At 37.2% G+C, this 18,516-nt stretch overlaps 1 protein-coding gene across 2 annotated transcripts in view; it reads right to left on the reverse strand.

Annotated features, from left to right (window-relative positions):
- RABEP1 (rabaptin, RAB GTPase binding effector protein 1) overlaps positions 1 to 18,516 on the reverse strand; it is a 90,943-nt gene that overhangs the window by 48,833 nt on the left and 23,594 nt on the right. For both annotated transcript variants that reach the window (XM_043903511.1, XM_043903510.1), the window contains exon 2: positions 13,700 to 13,828. In XM_043903511.1, the coding sequence (XP_043759446.1) occupies positions 13,700 to 13,828 (129 nt within the window). The remainder of the gene's footprint in view (positions 1 to 13,699; positions 13,829 to 18,516) is intronic.

Genomic DNA, 18,516 nt, shown 5'->3' on the forward strand with positions numbered 1-18,516 from the left:
TGTATGTATATATTTAAACCAGAAAACAAACAGAACTTAAAAAATTTTTTGTAACAAAGCATTTCAAATATGGTAGCCAACAGCACAAGTTATTAATAAAGGACAATTTCTTTTGCATGTATAATTATGAAGATTTTCAAACAAACTCAAAAGAGTATTGTATTACAACAATCTTCCACATACCTATCACCAATTATCAACATTTTGCCATTTATTTCAACTATCTTTTTTTAAAAGTAAGTCTCAGAAACTGTATTACATCATCTAACACACTACACACGCATCTCTAAAAACATGGGTGCTTTCTTATATAAACAGTGTCACTGTCACAGCTAACAACTGCTTGATATAATCTTATACTCAATCTTAGTGAAATTTCTCCAGCTGCCACAAAAATGTCTTTTTGAAAATTTGTTTGGATTAGGACCTAAATAAGACACTTCATTTGATAATACTAATACTTTATAAAATATTTCATGGAAACAAGTATAAAGAATTCTATAGTGGATACCTATTACTTAGCTTAATAATTTTTTATATTATTGTCCCATCTGCTTCAATTCCTTTTTAACCTTAAGAAATAAAACATTACAAATACACTATTCAGAGGTAATAATGATCAGGAGTTATTATTACCATGCATATTTTACACCTTTATTTTGCAGGTTTTTAAACCTTAATGCTCTTGTAACACAGTATTCTACTACAATTACCTCACATCTCTCAGTTTTTGAGAATGCTAATACATGCAACAAAGGTCTGTCTAGTCAAGGCTATGGTTTTTCCAGGGGTCATGTATGGATGTGAGAGTTGGGACTGTGAAGAAAGCTGAGTGCCAAAAAATTGATGCTTTTGAACTGTGGTGTTGGAAAAGACTCTTGAGAGTCCCTTGGACTGCAAGGAGATCCAACCAGTCCATCCTAAAGGAGATCAGTCCTGGGTGTTCACTGAAAGGACTGATGCTGAAGCTCCAATACTTTGGCCACCTCATGCAAAGAGCTGACTCATTGGAAAAGACCCTGATGCTGGGAGGAATTGGGGGCAGAAGGGGACGACAGAGGATGAGATAGTTGGATGGCATCACCGACTCAATGGACATGAGTTTGGGTAAACTCCGGGAGTTGGTGATGGACAGGGAGACCTGGTGTGCTGCAATTCATGGGGTTGCAAAGAGTCGGACACGACTGAGTGACTGAACTAAACTGAACTGAATACACGCAACTACCTCATTCATTAATTGCAATACCACAGTATGAATAGATCAGCTATTACAGTTCACGGGCATTCAGCTGTGAGCCGGGAATCTACTTTTTCTATACAGATCTTCCCCTTGTTCTAAACCCTTGCCCCAGTCTCCCCAATTTTATAATGCTATGTCATATATCAAATTTCCACATAAATGAGGGTCTGATTATGAAGCCTCTATTCTATAAGTATGGCCTATTTGTCTATTCTCATACCAATAAACTGTTTAATACAGCATTATTTATAACATTTAGCCTACTCTTACATATGCCTAATATTTCCCACAGTAAATAATTTTAAAAGCCCATCAGAGTTTTGAATAAAGTGGAGGGATGGACCTGCCTTCCCAGATATTAAAATGATTATTAAAGCCTCATGTACCAATCATTCAGACCCAGTCACCATACAGCCACAGGCAATCTTGTCCCAACTACCAGTTTGCATTCTACAACTTACTATTTTGAGGTAAGTACCAGATATTTTTTTTAATTAATAAACTTTACTTTTAAGAGCAATGTTGGGTTCATAGCAAAACTGAGCAGAAAAGTACTGAGTTCCCATAAATGCCTTGCCTCCTCAGGTACAACTTCCTGTACTGTTAACATCCCCCACCACAGCAGTACATTAATCACAATCTCTGAACTTACAATGGCACATCCTTACCAGCTGAAGTCCACAGTTTACATTAGGATACTGTATGATGACATGTAGCCACCACTCTTTATCATACAGAAAAGTTTCACTGCCCTAAAAATCCTCTCTGTATTGCTTAGTCATTTCTCCTATCCTCCTAACCTCTGGCAACCACTTAGCTTTTTTTTTTTACTGTCTCCATAGTTTTGCCTTTTCCAGAAACTCACAGACATTGTCATTTCAGGTTGGCTTCTTCCACTTGCTAGTAAACATTCAATTCCTCTATGAATTTTCATAACGTGAGTGCTCATTTCCTTTTCACACTGAATAATATTCCACTGTATCACAGTGTATCAGCTCATCTACTGAAGGACATCTTGGTGGCTTCTACCTTTGGGCAATTATGAAGAAAGTTGCTATAAACATCTCTGTGCAGGTTTTGCATGGACGTACATTTTCAGTTCATTCAGGTAAATACCAAGGAGCAAAACAGCTGAATCATATGCCTAGAGTATGTTCAGTTTTGTAAGAAACTGCCAAACTGCCTTCCAAAGTGGCTGTACCATTCTGCATTCCCATCAGCGACGAATGAAAGTTCCTGTGGCTCTACCTCAGTAGCTTTGGGTGTTGTCAGTGTTTTATATCTGAGCCATTTTAATAGGTTTGCAGTGATTGCTCATTGTTTTAATATATGCATAGATTTCTGCAACCATAACCACAATCAACTTTGGAACATTTTAATCACCCCATAAAGAAATCCAGTACTCTTTATCACTTCCCCAACCCTCTAACTCTAGGCAACCACTAATCTACTTTCTATCCCTCAGTTCAGTTCAGTCCTCAGTCATGTCCAACTCTTTGTGACCCCATGGACTGCAGCACGCCAGGCTTCCCTGTCCATCACCAACTCCCGGAGCTTGCTCAAACTCATGCCCATTGAGCCAGTGATGCCATCCAACCATCTCATCCTCTGTCGTCCCCTTCTCCTCCTGCCTTCAATCTTTCTCAGCATCAGGGTTTTTATGAATGAGTCAGTTCTTCGCATCAGGTGGCCAAAGTATTGGAGTTTCACCTTCAGCATCAGTCCTTCCAATGAATATTCAAGGACTGATTTCCTTTAGGATGGACTGGTTGGATCTCCTTGCAGTCCAAGGGACTCTCAACAGTCTTCTCCAACACCACAGTTCAAAAGCATCCATTCTTCGGCACTCAGCTTTCTTTATAGTCCAACTCTCACGTCCATACATGACTACCGGAAAAACCATAGCTTTGACTAGACGGACCTTTGTTGGTAATGTCATGTCTCTGCTTTTTAACATGTTGTCTAGGTTGGTCATAGTTTTTCTTCCAAGGAGCAAGCATCTTTTAATTTCATGGCTGCAGTCACCATGTGATTTTGGAGTGATTTTGGAGCCCAAGAAAATAAAGTTTGTCACTGTTTCCACTGCTTCCCCACCTATTTGCCATGAATTGATGGGACCGGATGCCATGACCTTTGTTTTTTGAATGCTGAGTTTTAAGAAAGCGTTTTCACTCTCCTCTTTCACTTTCATCAAGAAGCTCTTTAGTTTCTCTTCACTTTCTTTCTATCCCTATCTATCACCTATTCTGAACATTTCATATAAATGGAACCATTCATACTTGTGACTAGCTTCTGTCACTTAGCATCATTCTTTTAAAGTTCATCTATGTTGTAATATAAGTACTTCATTTTTTTTTATGGAGGACAACAAAAACCATTTGTTAATTCACATATTAGTTGGTGGATATTTGGGTTATTTCTCACTTTTTGACTACTATGAATAATGCTGCTACGGAAAATCACATAGAAGTTTATGTATGGACATGTTTTCCCTTCTCGTATAAATCTAGGAGTGGAATTGTTGGGTCAAATGGTAACTCTTAAGTCTAACCATTTGAGAAAATGAAAGGCTATTTTACAGTTACTAGACCATTTAACATTCCCGTGGCTCAGATGGTAAAGAAATCACCTGCAATGCAGGAGACCTGGGTTCGATCCCTGGGTTGGGAAGATCCCCTGTAGAAGGAAATGGCAACCCACTCCAGCATTCTTGCCTGGGAAATCCCACGGACAGAGGGGCCTAGCAGGCTATTGTCCATGGGATCACAAAAGAGTTGGACATGACTTAGTGACTAAACAACAACAAAGATAACTATCTACGGGGTTTTTGTGATGCCCTTTATCAGGTGGAAGATTCCTTCTACTACTAGTCTAGTTTTTATCATAAAAGGGTGTTGAACCATGTCAAATGCTTTAGAGAAGATTCTATTTTGTTTTTTATCCTAATAATGTGGTACATTAACTGATTCTCAGGTGCTGAACCAACTTTATGTTGTTAGGATAAATCCTGTTTAGTCATGCATGCAATTTTTAAAAATTTACTTATTTTTTAATTGAAGGATAATTGCTTTACAGAATCTTTATGTTTTCTGTCAAACCTCAACATGAATCAGCCGTAAGTGTACATGTATCCCCGTTCTCCTGAACCCCCCTTCCATCTCCTGCCCCATCCCACCCCTCTAGGTTGGGATAGAGCCTCTGTTTTGAACTTCCTGAGACATATAGCAAATTCCCATTGGCTATCTGTTTTACATATGGTAATGTAAGTTTCCATGTCACTCTCTCCATACATCTCACCCTCTCCTCCCCTCTCCCCGTGTCCATAAGTCTGTTCTCTATGCCTGTTTCTCCACTGCTGCCCTGTGTAATTCTTTTTATGTGCTGCTGAATTTGGCTTGCCAGTATTTTGCTGAGGATTTATGCAGCTATATTGGGATACTGGTCTGTAATTTCTTGGTTGTGCTTTCTGCTTGTGATGTCCATACTGTTTTGATATCGGGATAATACTAGCCTCATAAAATGAGTATGCAAGTGCTTCTGTCTACTGTGCATGCTCAGTTGCTTCAGTCGTGTCCGACTCTGCAACCACATGAAACTGTAGCCCACAAAGCTCTTCTGTCCACGGGATTTTCCAGCAAGAAAACTGGAGAGGGTTGCCATTTCCTTCTCCAGGGGATCTTCCCAACCCAGGGATCAAACCCGTATGTCTTATGTCTCCTATCTCTCCTGCATTGACAGGCGAGTTCTTTACCTCTAGTGCCACCTGGGAAGCCCCTCTTCTACCATAATATCACTTCATGGTAAATACAGGGGGAAACAATGACAGAATTTATTTTTGGGGGGCTCCAAAATCACTGCAGATGATGGCTGCAGCCATGAAATTAAAAGACGCTTGCTCCTTGAAAGGAAAGATATGACAAACCTAGACAGCATATTAAAAAGCAGAAACATTACTTTGCTGACAAAGGTTTGTATAGTTAAAGCTACGGTTTTTCCAGTAGTCATGTATGGATGTGAGAGTTGGACTATAAAGAAAATTGAATGCCAAAGAATTGATGCTTTTGAATTGTGGTGTTGAGGAAAACTCTTGAGAGTCCTTTAGACTGCAAGGAGATCAAACCCGTCAATCCTGAAGGAAATCAACCCGGAATACTCATTGGAAGGACTGAAGCTGAAGCTCCAATACTTTGGCCACCTGATGCGAAGAACTGACTCATTGGAAAAGACCCTGATGCTGGGAAAGATAGAAAGCAGGAGGAGAAGGGGACAACAGAGGATCAGATGGTTGTATGGCATCACTGACTCAATGGACATGAGTTTGAGCAAGTTCCGGGAGTTGGTGATAGACAGGGAAGCCTGGCGTGCTGCAGTCCATGAGATGGCAAAGAGTCAGACACGACTGAGTGACTGAACTGAATATATATATATATATATATATATATATATATATGTATATATATATATATATAGGCTGCACAGGGTCTTAGCTGCAGCAAGCAGTACCTTTTGGTTGTGGCATGCATGATCTAGTTCCCTCATAAGGGATCAAGCCCAAGCCCCCTGAATTGGAAGCAATGAATCAGGAGGGCAAGTTCCCTTTCTGTCTACTTTTAGGAGAGTTAGAGAAGAATTAGTGTTAATTCTTTGAACATACGGTAAACTTCACTACTTAAGCCATCTGAGCCTCAGCTTTTCTTTTAATTTTGGTGGGGCGGGGGGCAGTTTTTTAATTACAAACTCAACCTCTTTATTTTCTACGTGTCCAATTTAGATTTTCCACTTCTTCAGTCAGTTTTGGTGCTTGTATCTTTCTAGGAATTCACCCACTTCCTCATTCATAGTATTCCCTTATACTTTTTTTAATTTCTGTAAGGTCAATATTCATTTACTGGCCAATCTAGCTAAACATTTATCAACTTGTTGCTCTTTCCACAGAAAGCAGTAATAGTTTCACCAATTTTCTATTCTGTATTTCACTGATTTTTACTCTAATCCTTATTAATTCTTTCTTTCTACTTGCTTTAGGCTTCATTAACACTTCTTCCAGTGTTATAAAGTGAAAGAGTAGATTACTGATTTGAAATATTTAATCTCTAATACAAGCATTTATAGTTATATATGTCTAAGGACTGATGCAGCTGCATCTCATAAGGATTGGCATGGCATGTCTACAATTCCATTTATCTCGAAGTATTTTCTAATTTTCTTCATGATTTCTTCTTTCAGCTATTGATAACTCAGGAGTATATCACCAAATTTCCACATATTTGTGAGTTTCCCAAATTTCATTCCATTGTGATCAGAGAGCAAACACTGTATTATCAATCCTTTTATACTTAATCCTCTATTTCCTTGTTGATCTCATTATTCTACTCATTAATGAAAGTGGAGTACTAAAAAAATATAATCTTACTGTAAAACTGTATTTTTCTCCTTTCATTTCTGTCAGCTTGTTTCCTGTATTGTGGGATTCTGTAGTTAGATGTGTATATAACTATTTTGTCTTCCTGATGGATTGGCCCTTATATGTGGAATCTAAAATATGAAACAAATGAACTTATTTACACAACAGACTCAGTACATAGAAAACAAATGTATAGTTACTAAAGGGGACAGGTGGTGGGGAAGGGATAAATTAGGAGTTTCGGATTAGCAGATGCAAACCACTATACATAAAATAAACAACAAGGTCCTACTGTATAACACTGGGAACTATATTCAATATCCTGTAATAAACCAAAATGGAAAAGATCATGAAAAAGAATATACATGTATAACTGAATCACTTTGTTGTATACCAAAAACACAACACTATAAATCAACTATACTTAACTTTAATTTTTAAAAATATAGTGCTACTATGAACACTCATCTTTTCAAAGTACATCCAAAACATGTGCTTTTGATTTTATTGAGCTTAACTCAACTTCACTTTCCATTTCTATTGTTCTATTTCTTGTATTTTCTTTGAGTTCACTCTTTTTCTAGCTTTTGAAGTTGAACATTTAGATCACTTAGTTTCACTTTCTTACACCCTCACATTTTTTAATGAACTAATTTTAATAAATGTTTTTAAAGTTATAAGCTTACTTGCAAAATACTGTTTTAGCTGCATCCCACAAATATCTTCATTGTATTCTAAGTAGTTTACAGTCTTCATTATGATTTCCTCTTTAACTCATGAACAATAGGAATGCATTCTTAGTTTCCAAAGTTTTTTTAAAAATTTACATTGTTTAAAATCTTTCTAACTGCATTAGGTAAGAAAATATGATAAGTAGCTTGACATTTAAAATATGTAAAGTATTCCTTTGAGATATACATAATATTTTAAGTGCTCCTTATGATCCACACTTATGGCAGAAAGTGAAGAACTAAAGAGCCTCTTGATGAAAGTGAAAGAGGAGAGTGAAAAAGTTGGCTTAAAACTCAACATTCAGAAAACGAAGATCATGACATCTAGTCCCATCATGGCAAATAGATGGGGAAACAGTGGAAACAGGGACAGACTTTATTTTTTGGGCTCCAAAATCACTGCAGATGGTGACTGCAGCCATGAAATTAAAAGACGCTTGCTCCTTGGAAGAAAAACTATGACAATCCTAGATAACATATTAAAAAGCAGAGACATTACTTTGCCAGCAAAAGTCCATCTAGTCAAAGCTATGGTTTTTCCAGTATTCATGTATGGATGTGAGAGTTGGACTATAAAGAAAGCTGAGTGCCGAAGAATGGATGCTTTTGAACTGTGGTGTTGGAGAAGACTCTTAAGAGCCCTGTGGACTACAAGGAGACCCAACCAGTCCATCCTAAAGGAAATCAGTCCTGAATATCCATTGGAAGGACTGATGCTAAAGCTGAAACTCCAATACTTTGGCTATCTGATGCAAAGAACTGATTCATTTGAAAAGACCCTGATGCTGGGAAAGATTGAAGGGGGGAGGAGAAGGGGACGACAGAGGATGAGATAGTTGCACGGCATCACCGACTCAATGGACATAGTTTGAGTAAACCCGGGAACTGGTGATGAACAGGGAGGCCTGGCGTGCGTCAGTCCACGAGGTCGTAGAGTTGGACACAACTAAGCAACTGAACTGATCATTTCAGTTGCTCAGTCGTGTCCGACTCTTTGCGACCCCATGAATCGCAGCACACCAGGCCTCCCTGATGAATATAAAAGACTGTATTTTTTGGTTTCCTGGGTACATCCTTGCTAGCTTTTTAAAATTTCATTGCTCAAAATTGTTATATCTTTAAAGTATAAATTTACTATTATTTACCCTACTTGGTACTCCATACTTAATGTTGAAGATACACTTCTGTTTCTTAATGCTTGAAAAATTCCAGTCATTATCTCCTAAAATATTCTTTACTATTCCCTCCATTCTCTTCTCCTGCAATTCTTTTTACGTATCTTCCTAAACCAAGCTTTTAATTATTGCTCTGGTTAGCTGGCATCAGAGCTTTATATAAGTAATGACCATGTACAAAATCGTTCTGAACACCACTAGAAAATTTCACTGTCTTCTGGTGATTAACATGAGCTCTATTTCTACTATTCTCCTTCAAATTGAGAACTCTATGGCCATTTGTTTGATTCCTTGTGTAACAGGCTCTTACTCATTGCTCAAAACTGAGGATTTCCAAAACACAAACACTGTTGCAGTGCCAAGCTTTGTACTGAAACTGGTTAAAGGGGAAACCTAAATCAAAAACCGCTTTTTGAAAGTTAAATCCCTTTTTCAATCTCAGCAGAAAAGTAACAGAATTTTCAGTATTTATAACATTCCCAGTTGATGTCAGCTGGGAAAAGAATGAGTGTTAAGGCAGGAAAAGGCAGTAAGGGGAGCCAAGAAGTAATACCCCCTGTTAGTACTTCTCATTACTATTTGCACTTCTATTTCAGCCACTCTCCAAATAAATGAAAGCACAGCTATTACAACACCAAAGCAAAAGCTATTCTAATTGGGAAAAATACCAATATTTGGACTTCCGGGGTTATTGTGACCTGATCTGCTGAAAGATAAAACATACAAAGACTACTGAACACAACAAAACCATGACTTACACTGTTACCCCCGGTCAAAATCATAGAAGACTAGATTTATACTTCATGCAACAAGATGAGCTGCTGCTTTAGAGGACATCTTTGAATTTGTATAGGCAAAGACATCCATAAACTAAATCAACCTCTACCTTTTACACATTGTGCAATTTCTTTAGAAATGACACTAAAAACTCTCAAAAAGAATCACAATATTCCTTTTGAAATTCATAAAAATTTAACTCACCTATTTTCTATGGCCAGCTTAAGTTCACTGAGAACTTCAGATAGTAAAGATACAGAAGTACACATACAGATTATTTACTGGGTCTAGATTTATTCAAAGCAATTTTAATATACCAGGTATGTTTTTGAACAAACCCACATTCAAAGCTGCTTAGATATAAAACTGCAATTGATAATGTATTTCAGAAATGAGTTTCTTAGTCATTTTCATTTTTTCAGAATTTTATAGAAAAGGCAATTTTATAACTTCAGAAAAGATAAGGAAAACTATACTTTCTTGAAGATAAAAACCATCTCATTCATCCCAACCTCCACAGTGTCTTGCAGACTACCACCATGTCTAGATAGGAACACTAGCTTTCCCATGTCCTTGTCGGCCTATGAAGGAAAATTAACAGGGAACAGCCAGCCCTCCTGCAACCCATGAGAAAACCATCCAATTCCACACTGCAGTGAGTAAACCTTTCCAAGGCAAGGGCTGAATTCTGTGAGCCCTAGCAACTTTCCATCCTATAGAATAATGACTTTCAAACTGTTTTTACCATGATTCATACCAAAAAATATATTTTATCACACAACTCTATACATACATGTGTATATGTAACTGGAACAGAAAATTTTGTTCAATTATAGTAACTTAACCTTACCAGGTAAATAATGTGCTCTGATATTTTCCATTGTATTTATTTTCAAAAAACTGCTGGTCACAACCCATTCAATTCTACTATCCATCAAAGAGCTACAACCTAGTCTGAATAACACCACTCCAGGACGGTGGTTTTCAAAGTGAGTTACATGTACCTGAGCGGGTACGCAAAGATCTTCCAAGGGATTCAGAGCCACATGGTGTTTTAAAGGAATCAAATTCTAGATCCTCAACTTCCATAAAAATCTTTCCTAAAACAGAGAGGTGTTTATGTGTAGATTCTTCTTGCACCTCCCTTTTCTTAATACCCTTCTACCTACATAGCAAATGAAAGGCTTTCACCTATCCTGAGTTTTACTGTGGTTCACTGCTTTATTGGACTTCCCTGGTGGCTCAGATGGTAAAGCGTCTGCCTACAATGCGGAGACCCGGGTTCAATCCCTGGGTCGGGAAGATCTCCTGGAGAAGGAAATGGCAACCCACTCCAGTATTCTTGCCTGGAAAATCCCATGGACAGAGGAGCCTCGTAGCGCTACAATCCATGGGGTCGCAAAGAGTCGGATACGACTGAGTGACTTCACTTTCCTCACTTTCACTGCCTTATTGTGTAAAAACTCCACTGTCAGTAACAAAGTGAATGACTTGTAACTGGGTAACAAATCTTTTGGCAGGTCACACGGATGATACTAGTGGTAAAGAACCCACCTGCCAATGCAGGAGACATAAGAGACATGGCTTCAGTCCTTGGGATGGGAAGATCCTCGCGAGGAGGGCATGGCAACCCACTCCAGTATTCATGCCTGGGATGGGAAGATCCTCGCAAGGAGGGCATGGCAACCCACTCCAGTATTCATGCCTGGAGAATCCCATAGACAGAGGAGCCTGGTGGTCTATAGTCCATGGGGTCACAGAGTCAGATATGACTGAAGCAACTTAGCACGCACGCACACATGGACTGCAAAGTCTACCTCAACAAAACTGAAAGAAGACCTATTTGAGTTGTCAGTCTATAAAATAAAATTTAAGCTAGGGCACTGGGTGATTGAACACATAATTCAGAAAGAGTTAAGAGAATAAAATAACAATCACTATTTAAAAAAAGAAAAACTTCTATTTCCATCTACTTCTTTATGAGATCAGGGGCTTAACTTACATCTATTTTTGTTTTGTTTTAAGGCCATACTGCTCAGCTTATGGAATCTCAGTTCCCTGTCCAGGAATTGCACACGGGCCACAGCAGTTAAAGCCCAGAATCCTAACCACTAAGCCACTAGGAAATTCCCGACTTATATCTAGTTTTAAAAAAAAAAAAAGAAAGAAAGAAAGAAAAGAAAAAAACTGAAACATTCTTTTTCTAGACATTAATAATATTCACTAGAGGTTAATGACTTAATTGGGTGGGAGAACCAATATATCTCTTAAGACCTGCATTTCCAGTAATTTTTACACCTTATCATACTATTTTTTAAGTGTATACAATATTTATGATGTAATCACTTGTATACTACTGCGATAATGCAATACAAAAGAAATTTATGTGCATATTTTTATTGCAGAACAGTCAGACCAATTTTTCCAATGGCTTTCAAGCACAAAATATTACTGTAGGCCAGTGGTTCTCAAAGTGTCGTCCCTGAACCAACAACATCAACATTACCTTGTTAACTTTCTAGAAATCCAAAGTCTAGGATCCCACAGATCTAGTGAATCAGAAACCCTGGGGGTGGGGCCCAGCAATCTTCCTTTTCATAAACCCTAGAGGTAAAATTCTGATGCACACTCAAATTTGTGTTCTAAAAATCACTTTTTAGAATAAAATTCCAAGGAAGATGTTAAAAATAACAGAAGGGGTGGAAAATGTAAAATTCCTGCTAAAGAATTTATTTAAAAAAAAAAAAAAGAATTTATTCACATTTTTTTTATTCAATGGATCAATTATGAATATTATCATAAATCACTATGACTGACTATACTGGATATGTCTAAAGCATGAATTTTTTATTTAAATTGTCATCATTAACAATACAGTAGAATTGACATACTTCAAATCTTTTTAAATTTAAAATTTTTTTAAGGAATGAGGGGTGTATGTAAACATTTTACAGAGTAGATAAACTTAAATGTTGAAGGATCACCAGTCTAGAGTAATGGTTCTGAAACTGTGGCCCTTGGACTGACAGTAATGCAATCATCTACAAGCTTATTAGAAACACAAATTCTCAGGCTCCAGCCCAACATACTATGTTCCAGCAAGTTTTCTGGGTGATTTTTATCCACTTTAGAGTCTGAAAGTTGCTGGTCTATACTAGAGCATCTATTCCCAAAATTTGATGTGCATCTGAATTACCTGTAGAGCTCCTTAAAACATCAATTGCTATAGACTCTAATTCCAGAGTGTCAGATTCAGTAAGTCCGGGGTAGCTTCCACAATTTTTCATTTCTAACAAGTTCCCCAGGAGATTATTAATTAGATGCTGCTCTTTCACAATCACATTCTGAGAATCACTCACTGGTCTAGAGGGCTCTAGAAACCATATCTATACCTTCCTATGTCAATATCCAAAATGTAAACCCTTCCCGTCATCCTTCAGAGTAGGTTTCCCTCATGATATGCTCTCACACATTTGCCTTATACACTTTGTCCATTTGCCTTATACACTTTGCTTTTTGGGGGGACTCAGCAGAGTCTGGCAGGGACATGGAATCAAAGCCATTGCAAGATGTCATCTCAGAGCACTGTGGGTCAGGAAGATCCCCTGGAGAAGGGAGAAGCTACCCACTCCAGTATTCTTGGGCTTCTCTGGTGGCTCAGATGGTAAGGAATCTGCCTGCGATGCCAGAGACCTGGGTTCAGTCCCTGGGTCGGGAAGATCCACTGGAAGAGGGCATGGCAACCCACTCCAATATTCTTGCCTGGAGAATCCCACAAACAGAGGAGCCTGGCAGGCTACAGTCCATGGGGTCGCAAAGAGTCAGATACGACTGAGCAACTAAGTGCACTATTAATCTTTTTTCTTCAGTAGAATCAAACTTCTATGAATAAAAAAGCCACACAAATCTTGCCCCTTCTGTATACCCAGGACCAAGGCACAATGCCTACCTGATAGTAGGTATTAAACATATTAATGGATAATTAACATTTGTTGAATAAATTACATGAAATGTCAGTTTTAATATAACACAGCTAAGGCTATTATTAGAATGTCAACTGTCCTGATTTACCTGGGGCTATCTCCCAAGTGCTAAGAGGACTGAAAGTCCTGTGTCCTAGGACTATCTAGCCTACCATATTAAATATCATTAAGGTCAAAAGACAAAGAAATATCTAAATAATCCATTATTCAACTTGTTTTACAATTTCATTCTTAACCCTAACCTCTAAATAGGTTTCTATTATACAATGCAACTAGAAATAAAATCAAGATTTATTCAGTGATTAAAATTAACATTGTATATACTACCAAGAAACTTGACATTTTAAGACAGTTTTAGTACGGGGGTTGGGGGAAACTTATAAACTTACCCTCTTTAGCCAAATATAACTCTTTAAATTTTGCTCTCTTTTGATTAAATTCTTGCTCAAGCTGTTGCTTTGCTCGTAAAAATTCTGCATTAATTTTTTCCAATTCTGCCACCCGCTGCTGAAGAGAAACTGAAAAGAAAAATACTAGTTAACAAGTAATAATTTTTATTTATAAATTAAGTTACAAGAATAGATCAGTATTGCAGCTGCATATTTCTATAAAGAAACAAGTGGTCAAGCTTCTCCCAAAGATCCAATATATTCACGGAAATTCTAATTTTTCAAAAAAGACACTTCTACTCGACTTAATATACATGTTGTGAATGAATCCTGTAAGCTGAAAATGTACATATATAGAGAATCACATAAAGCAAATTTCCCAAAAGAAAGCTTCAAAGTTCCTTTGTATAACTGAGTATGTCCATCCACTTATGGATTTGTTAAATATTGGATTATTTGGGCTGTTTATCCCACAAACAAATCCACTGCCAATCTTGCTAGTTCCTGTCTCTCTCATGTGTTCTGAGCAAAATCTAAAGGGCACACTGATTAGGACAGCTATTCCAGACTGAACCACTCTCCCACTTTCAAGATGGCTCATTATACTGAGATCATAATGAAAAAACCTTTCATATAGAAAGGATAATGAACTGTCCATTCTGTACGAACGCTCCATTACTGGGAGATTATCTGGTTTTTAGATTAACTTGATTGTGGTACGGCAGGGGCTGGGACCCGTTTTTAATCGAGGAGCTCTGTACTTTGGCCGCAGCTGATACATAAGCGCGTATCCCTGAGCGTGTCTGGCTCAGGCACAGAGAGGGGAGCCCAGGGACGCCCATGCTCGCGGCGTCCTTACCCCAGCAGCGACCCAGCCACGGAGCTGCGGCCCTCATCGCTCCGGGGGAGGCTTCTCGGTAGTGACTGCTGCTACTACTGCTGAGTCGCTTCAGTCGTGTCCAACTCTGTGCAACCCCATAGATGGCAGCCTACCAGGCTCCTCTGTCCCTGGGATTCTCCAGGCAAGAATACTGGAGTGGGTTGCCATTTCCTTCTCCCAGAAAGGGAGATAATACTACATGTTTCGGTAGTAACACATCTGCCTAACTACCTAGGTCAGCGGATCCCTACAACCAGATAATAACAATTTACTAAAATTTTAACCATGATCTGAGATTATCTCTGAAGGCCCTAATACTCCTCTAAACCTATTACTCAATTACACTGAACTTATAATTTTATAGCACACAGAAAAAAAAGACTGGAAAAAATGCAATGATCTGTCTACAAGATATAGAATTATGGCTAATTAATTTCTTCCATGTGCTTATCAAAGTTCTCTACAACTCCTTCAATACTAAATAATCAGAACCAGTATTTATTTGCTCCCATGACATCTTCAGTCAAGCCTCACTACAGATCTAACAGCATCAAAGCAATCCACGGCATAAAGAGAAAATGATAGCTGCTTTGAGTTCCCTGTCATTAAAGGTAAGGAGATATTTTGAGGAGCAAACATCTAGAATCTTTGGGTCAAACCAAAGAACGACATCTGATCATCTGAACACGTGTTAACCCTCAGAGAAAAAGAGGAATCGAGAATCCACTAGAAGAGGGAAATGTGTAGTTATTTCATATTTACTTTTGAAATCATGAAGAAAGTAAGTTCTCTGTGCTATTTACTTGTCTTGGTATTTTTAATTGTCCAGATTCCAATTGTTAAATAAATTAAGCAAATTTTCCACTTCACGTTTTAGTTACAGGAAGCTACTTATTAAAACATGAGTTAGGGAAAAGCAATGGGAAATAAAGAAAGATGATCCTTCTGTTCTTACTTGTCACTAAAAACTACACTCCCACCCACTACTACCTTCCACTAAAGCATACACACACACAAAATGTCCATACCTTTCGACATTATATTTAGGAACTGAAGCTAATAAATCAATAAAAACTAAAATATAGCCTTTAAAATTATAGCCAAGAAAAATTAAGTGTGTTTCCAATATTCCCCACCCTGTCCTGGCTCTGATCTACAGTTGAGGCGCAGTCCACACCCACAGATCTGGCTGCCTCTCTCCACAACTGAGGACAAATTTCAATTCCCGCAATCGTGATCCCTTTGAGGATATACCAAGTAACTAACTCTCTTATTCTTTTTTTTTTTTAATAAAAAAAATTTTTAATCCTCCCAAAATTTTTTTAAATCCACCTCAACTATTTCCAACATACTGCAGTTCTACAACACATAAAAAGGCCCAAACAACTGCTTTTTATAAGAATGCCTCTACAGCTTTATCTGGAAAAATCAATTCACCTTGCATAAAACAGCAAGAAAGTTTAAAAACAGGCGTCTCTTAAATCATAATGCATGAGCAACCAACCACAAATCAAACTGAAAATAGATCTCATCACACAAAATACTTTTTTTTAACATGGCGAGTAGCAGTTCACAATAACTAGTTAATAGCTCATGTAAAAACCACTTAGCCTGGCATATAAGAAAAACCAGGTAAATGTTACTTATAAACTGGTAAGATTTACTGATATTAAATGAATAAGGGAAAACAGCAGAGTGATGAACCGGCTTTGACAAAAGACCAGAACTCACTTCTAGCCTCATGATTCTGACTCAGTTCCATGCTTAGACTTCCAGCTCATATCATTCCCTACTACCATGCATCATCCTAGCAACATGCCACCATTAACGCCAACTTCAACAACACTAAGCCTGCTGTAACTCACAGCTGAGAGCTATTAGCATATCAGACTCTGCTAAACATTCCACATATTCTGTATACTGCTACCTTCCTCTGAGTAATAAAATAAAGGGAGCACACTATGTTATGCAATGACTTCTTTTAAGGCTTGACATGCAAAGAGAAAAATTATTACATCATTTATTCAAAATGTCTGCATTGGTAGTATAATGATGAGCATAGCTGCCTTCCAAAAGTGTCTGAATTAAGGAACAATACAGAAAGAAAAGAATAATACGGCAAATAAATGAAGGAAAGGTGCAATAACTGTTAGGTATATCTCCTTCCCTAATTTTGACATGAATGTGAGAATATGCAATAATTCAGAAATATTTTAAAGCCTCAAGCTGGGTCCTACTATTACGCTCTAACAGTACACTAAACTTGAGACATTATCAATGGGGGGAAAAACACAATCTAGGTTAAACGTCACTACAATCAGAATTTTTTTTATTTAAAAACATTTAAGATTCAGGAAAACACCTATTTCAAGCAAAAAAAAAAAAAAAACCAACAATGCATAACTCCAGTGGAACAAAAGAATCTGAACAGTTCCTGAAACTCAGAAGTCTTAACTTGTGTGTCACTGACTTTAAAGTGAAACTATAAAGTATTGTCGGTATGTGCATCCATCCAATGGAATAATATTGTCAGAAAAATTATATTAAAAGATTAAGACACAAAATTATATTGATACATAACATAATATGATCTATGGAAATATATATATATATATAAAAGACTGGCAAGAATAGGCCAAATTATATTCAGAGTGGTTGTCTCTCTGAATCAAAGCTAATCAAAAGGATAAATTACACTTGATTGGATTTAAATTAAAAAGTAGTAAGCTGCTTCATTTTTTTTTTTTTTTTAGTTTCAGTGGTTATAATTTTGTCCTATTGCTCCATCTCAATTTCTCTGCTCATAAAAAGTACACATAACTTACTTCAATGGTTTTAAAATATTTTAACACACTCAAGAGTCACTTTTTAAAACTACACGTATATTTTCCCAGGACAAATAATTTGCTAAAATAAAAAAAAATTTGCTAAAAACAAAAATCTTTTGTTTCAGAAGTGGCCTTTCAGCTGGCAAATGACCTGTACTCTGAAAACCCTTCCCTGTACTCTGAAAACCCTGTCCAGCCTTTTGGGGGATTACTAAAAATTATTATTTGCAGTAAATACACCCACTAAATGATGCTTTGTTTAGGAAATATTCAGTAAATCCACAATCACTTGCCTCAATAAGGAAGTGGAAGGAGAAGGTAAAGTAGTCTACAATAACATTACCAGTCACCTGACAGCATTAGAGCAAACAGATACAGCACTGGGGAATAATTTTTCCCATAATACTAAAGATAAACATAAATTCTTTAGTATAATAGAAAGCCTGTCATCTCATTTTATATAATCCTCCAAAATCTGACTCTAACAACTTTAAGATACTGCAGCCTTTCACCCTGTCCATTTACTCAGATGAACCATTTCTAAAACAAAAGAACATCTGGTGATGAAGTTTACACAGAACATCTTCTTAGCCTTCCTTATGTGAAGCAAAATGAAAACCCTTATTTTCTTTAACTCTTTTATTCATTTTATAAAACTCTCTTAAATGATTAGGTGCTACAGCATTTCAGATAAAAGATAACACTTTTTAAATGATGGGTTTCAAATAAGAAAATCAATCATTTCTCATGTAAAAATTGATGTTTATCTAAATGACTTGATAATGTTGTCATAAATCCAGGAAAAATATTAAATGAAAAGAACTGGCACCAAATTTTAATTCAGGTAGATAATGAGATAATGCAAAATTAAGAAGAGAGTCTTCAAAAGGGCAAAAGTTAATTCTATTTTTGGAAAAGACTGATATGGGGAATGGGTGACAGGTGACAAGAACAGCGGTGAGAAGAATCGAAAAACAGAACATTTTCTAATTTTCAACCTCCCTAGAGATGTTAATGATCAAAATTAAGTAATTAACCTCTAGGCATTTGCAGTGTGGACTTTTACGGGTCCAATTTTTAGTTTAAATTATTGAGTGGGAATAATAACT

This window comes from Cervus elaphus, chromosome 5 (assembly GCF_910594005.1).
Source record: "Cervus elaphus chromosome 5, mCerEla1.1, whole genome shotgun sequence".
NCBI classification, from domain to species: domain Eukaryota; kingdom Metazoa; phylum Chordata; class Mammalia; order Artiodactyla; family Cervidae; genus Cervus; species Cervus elaphus.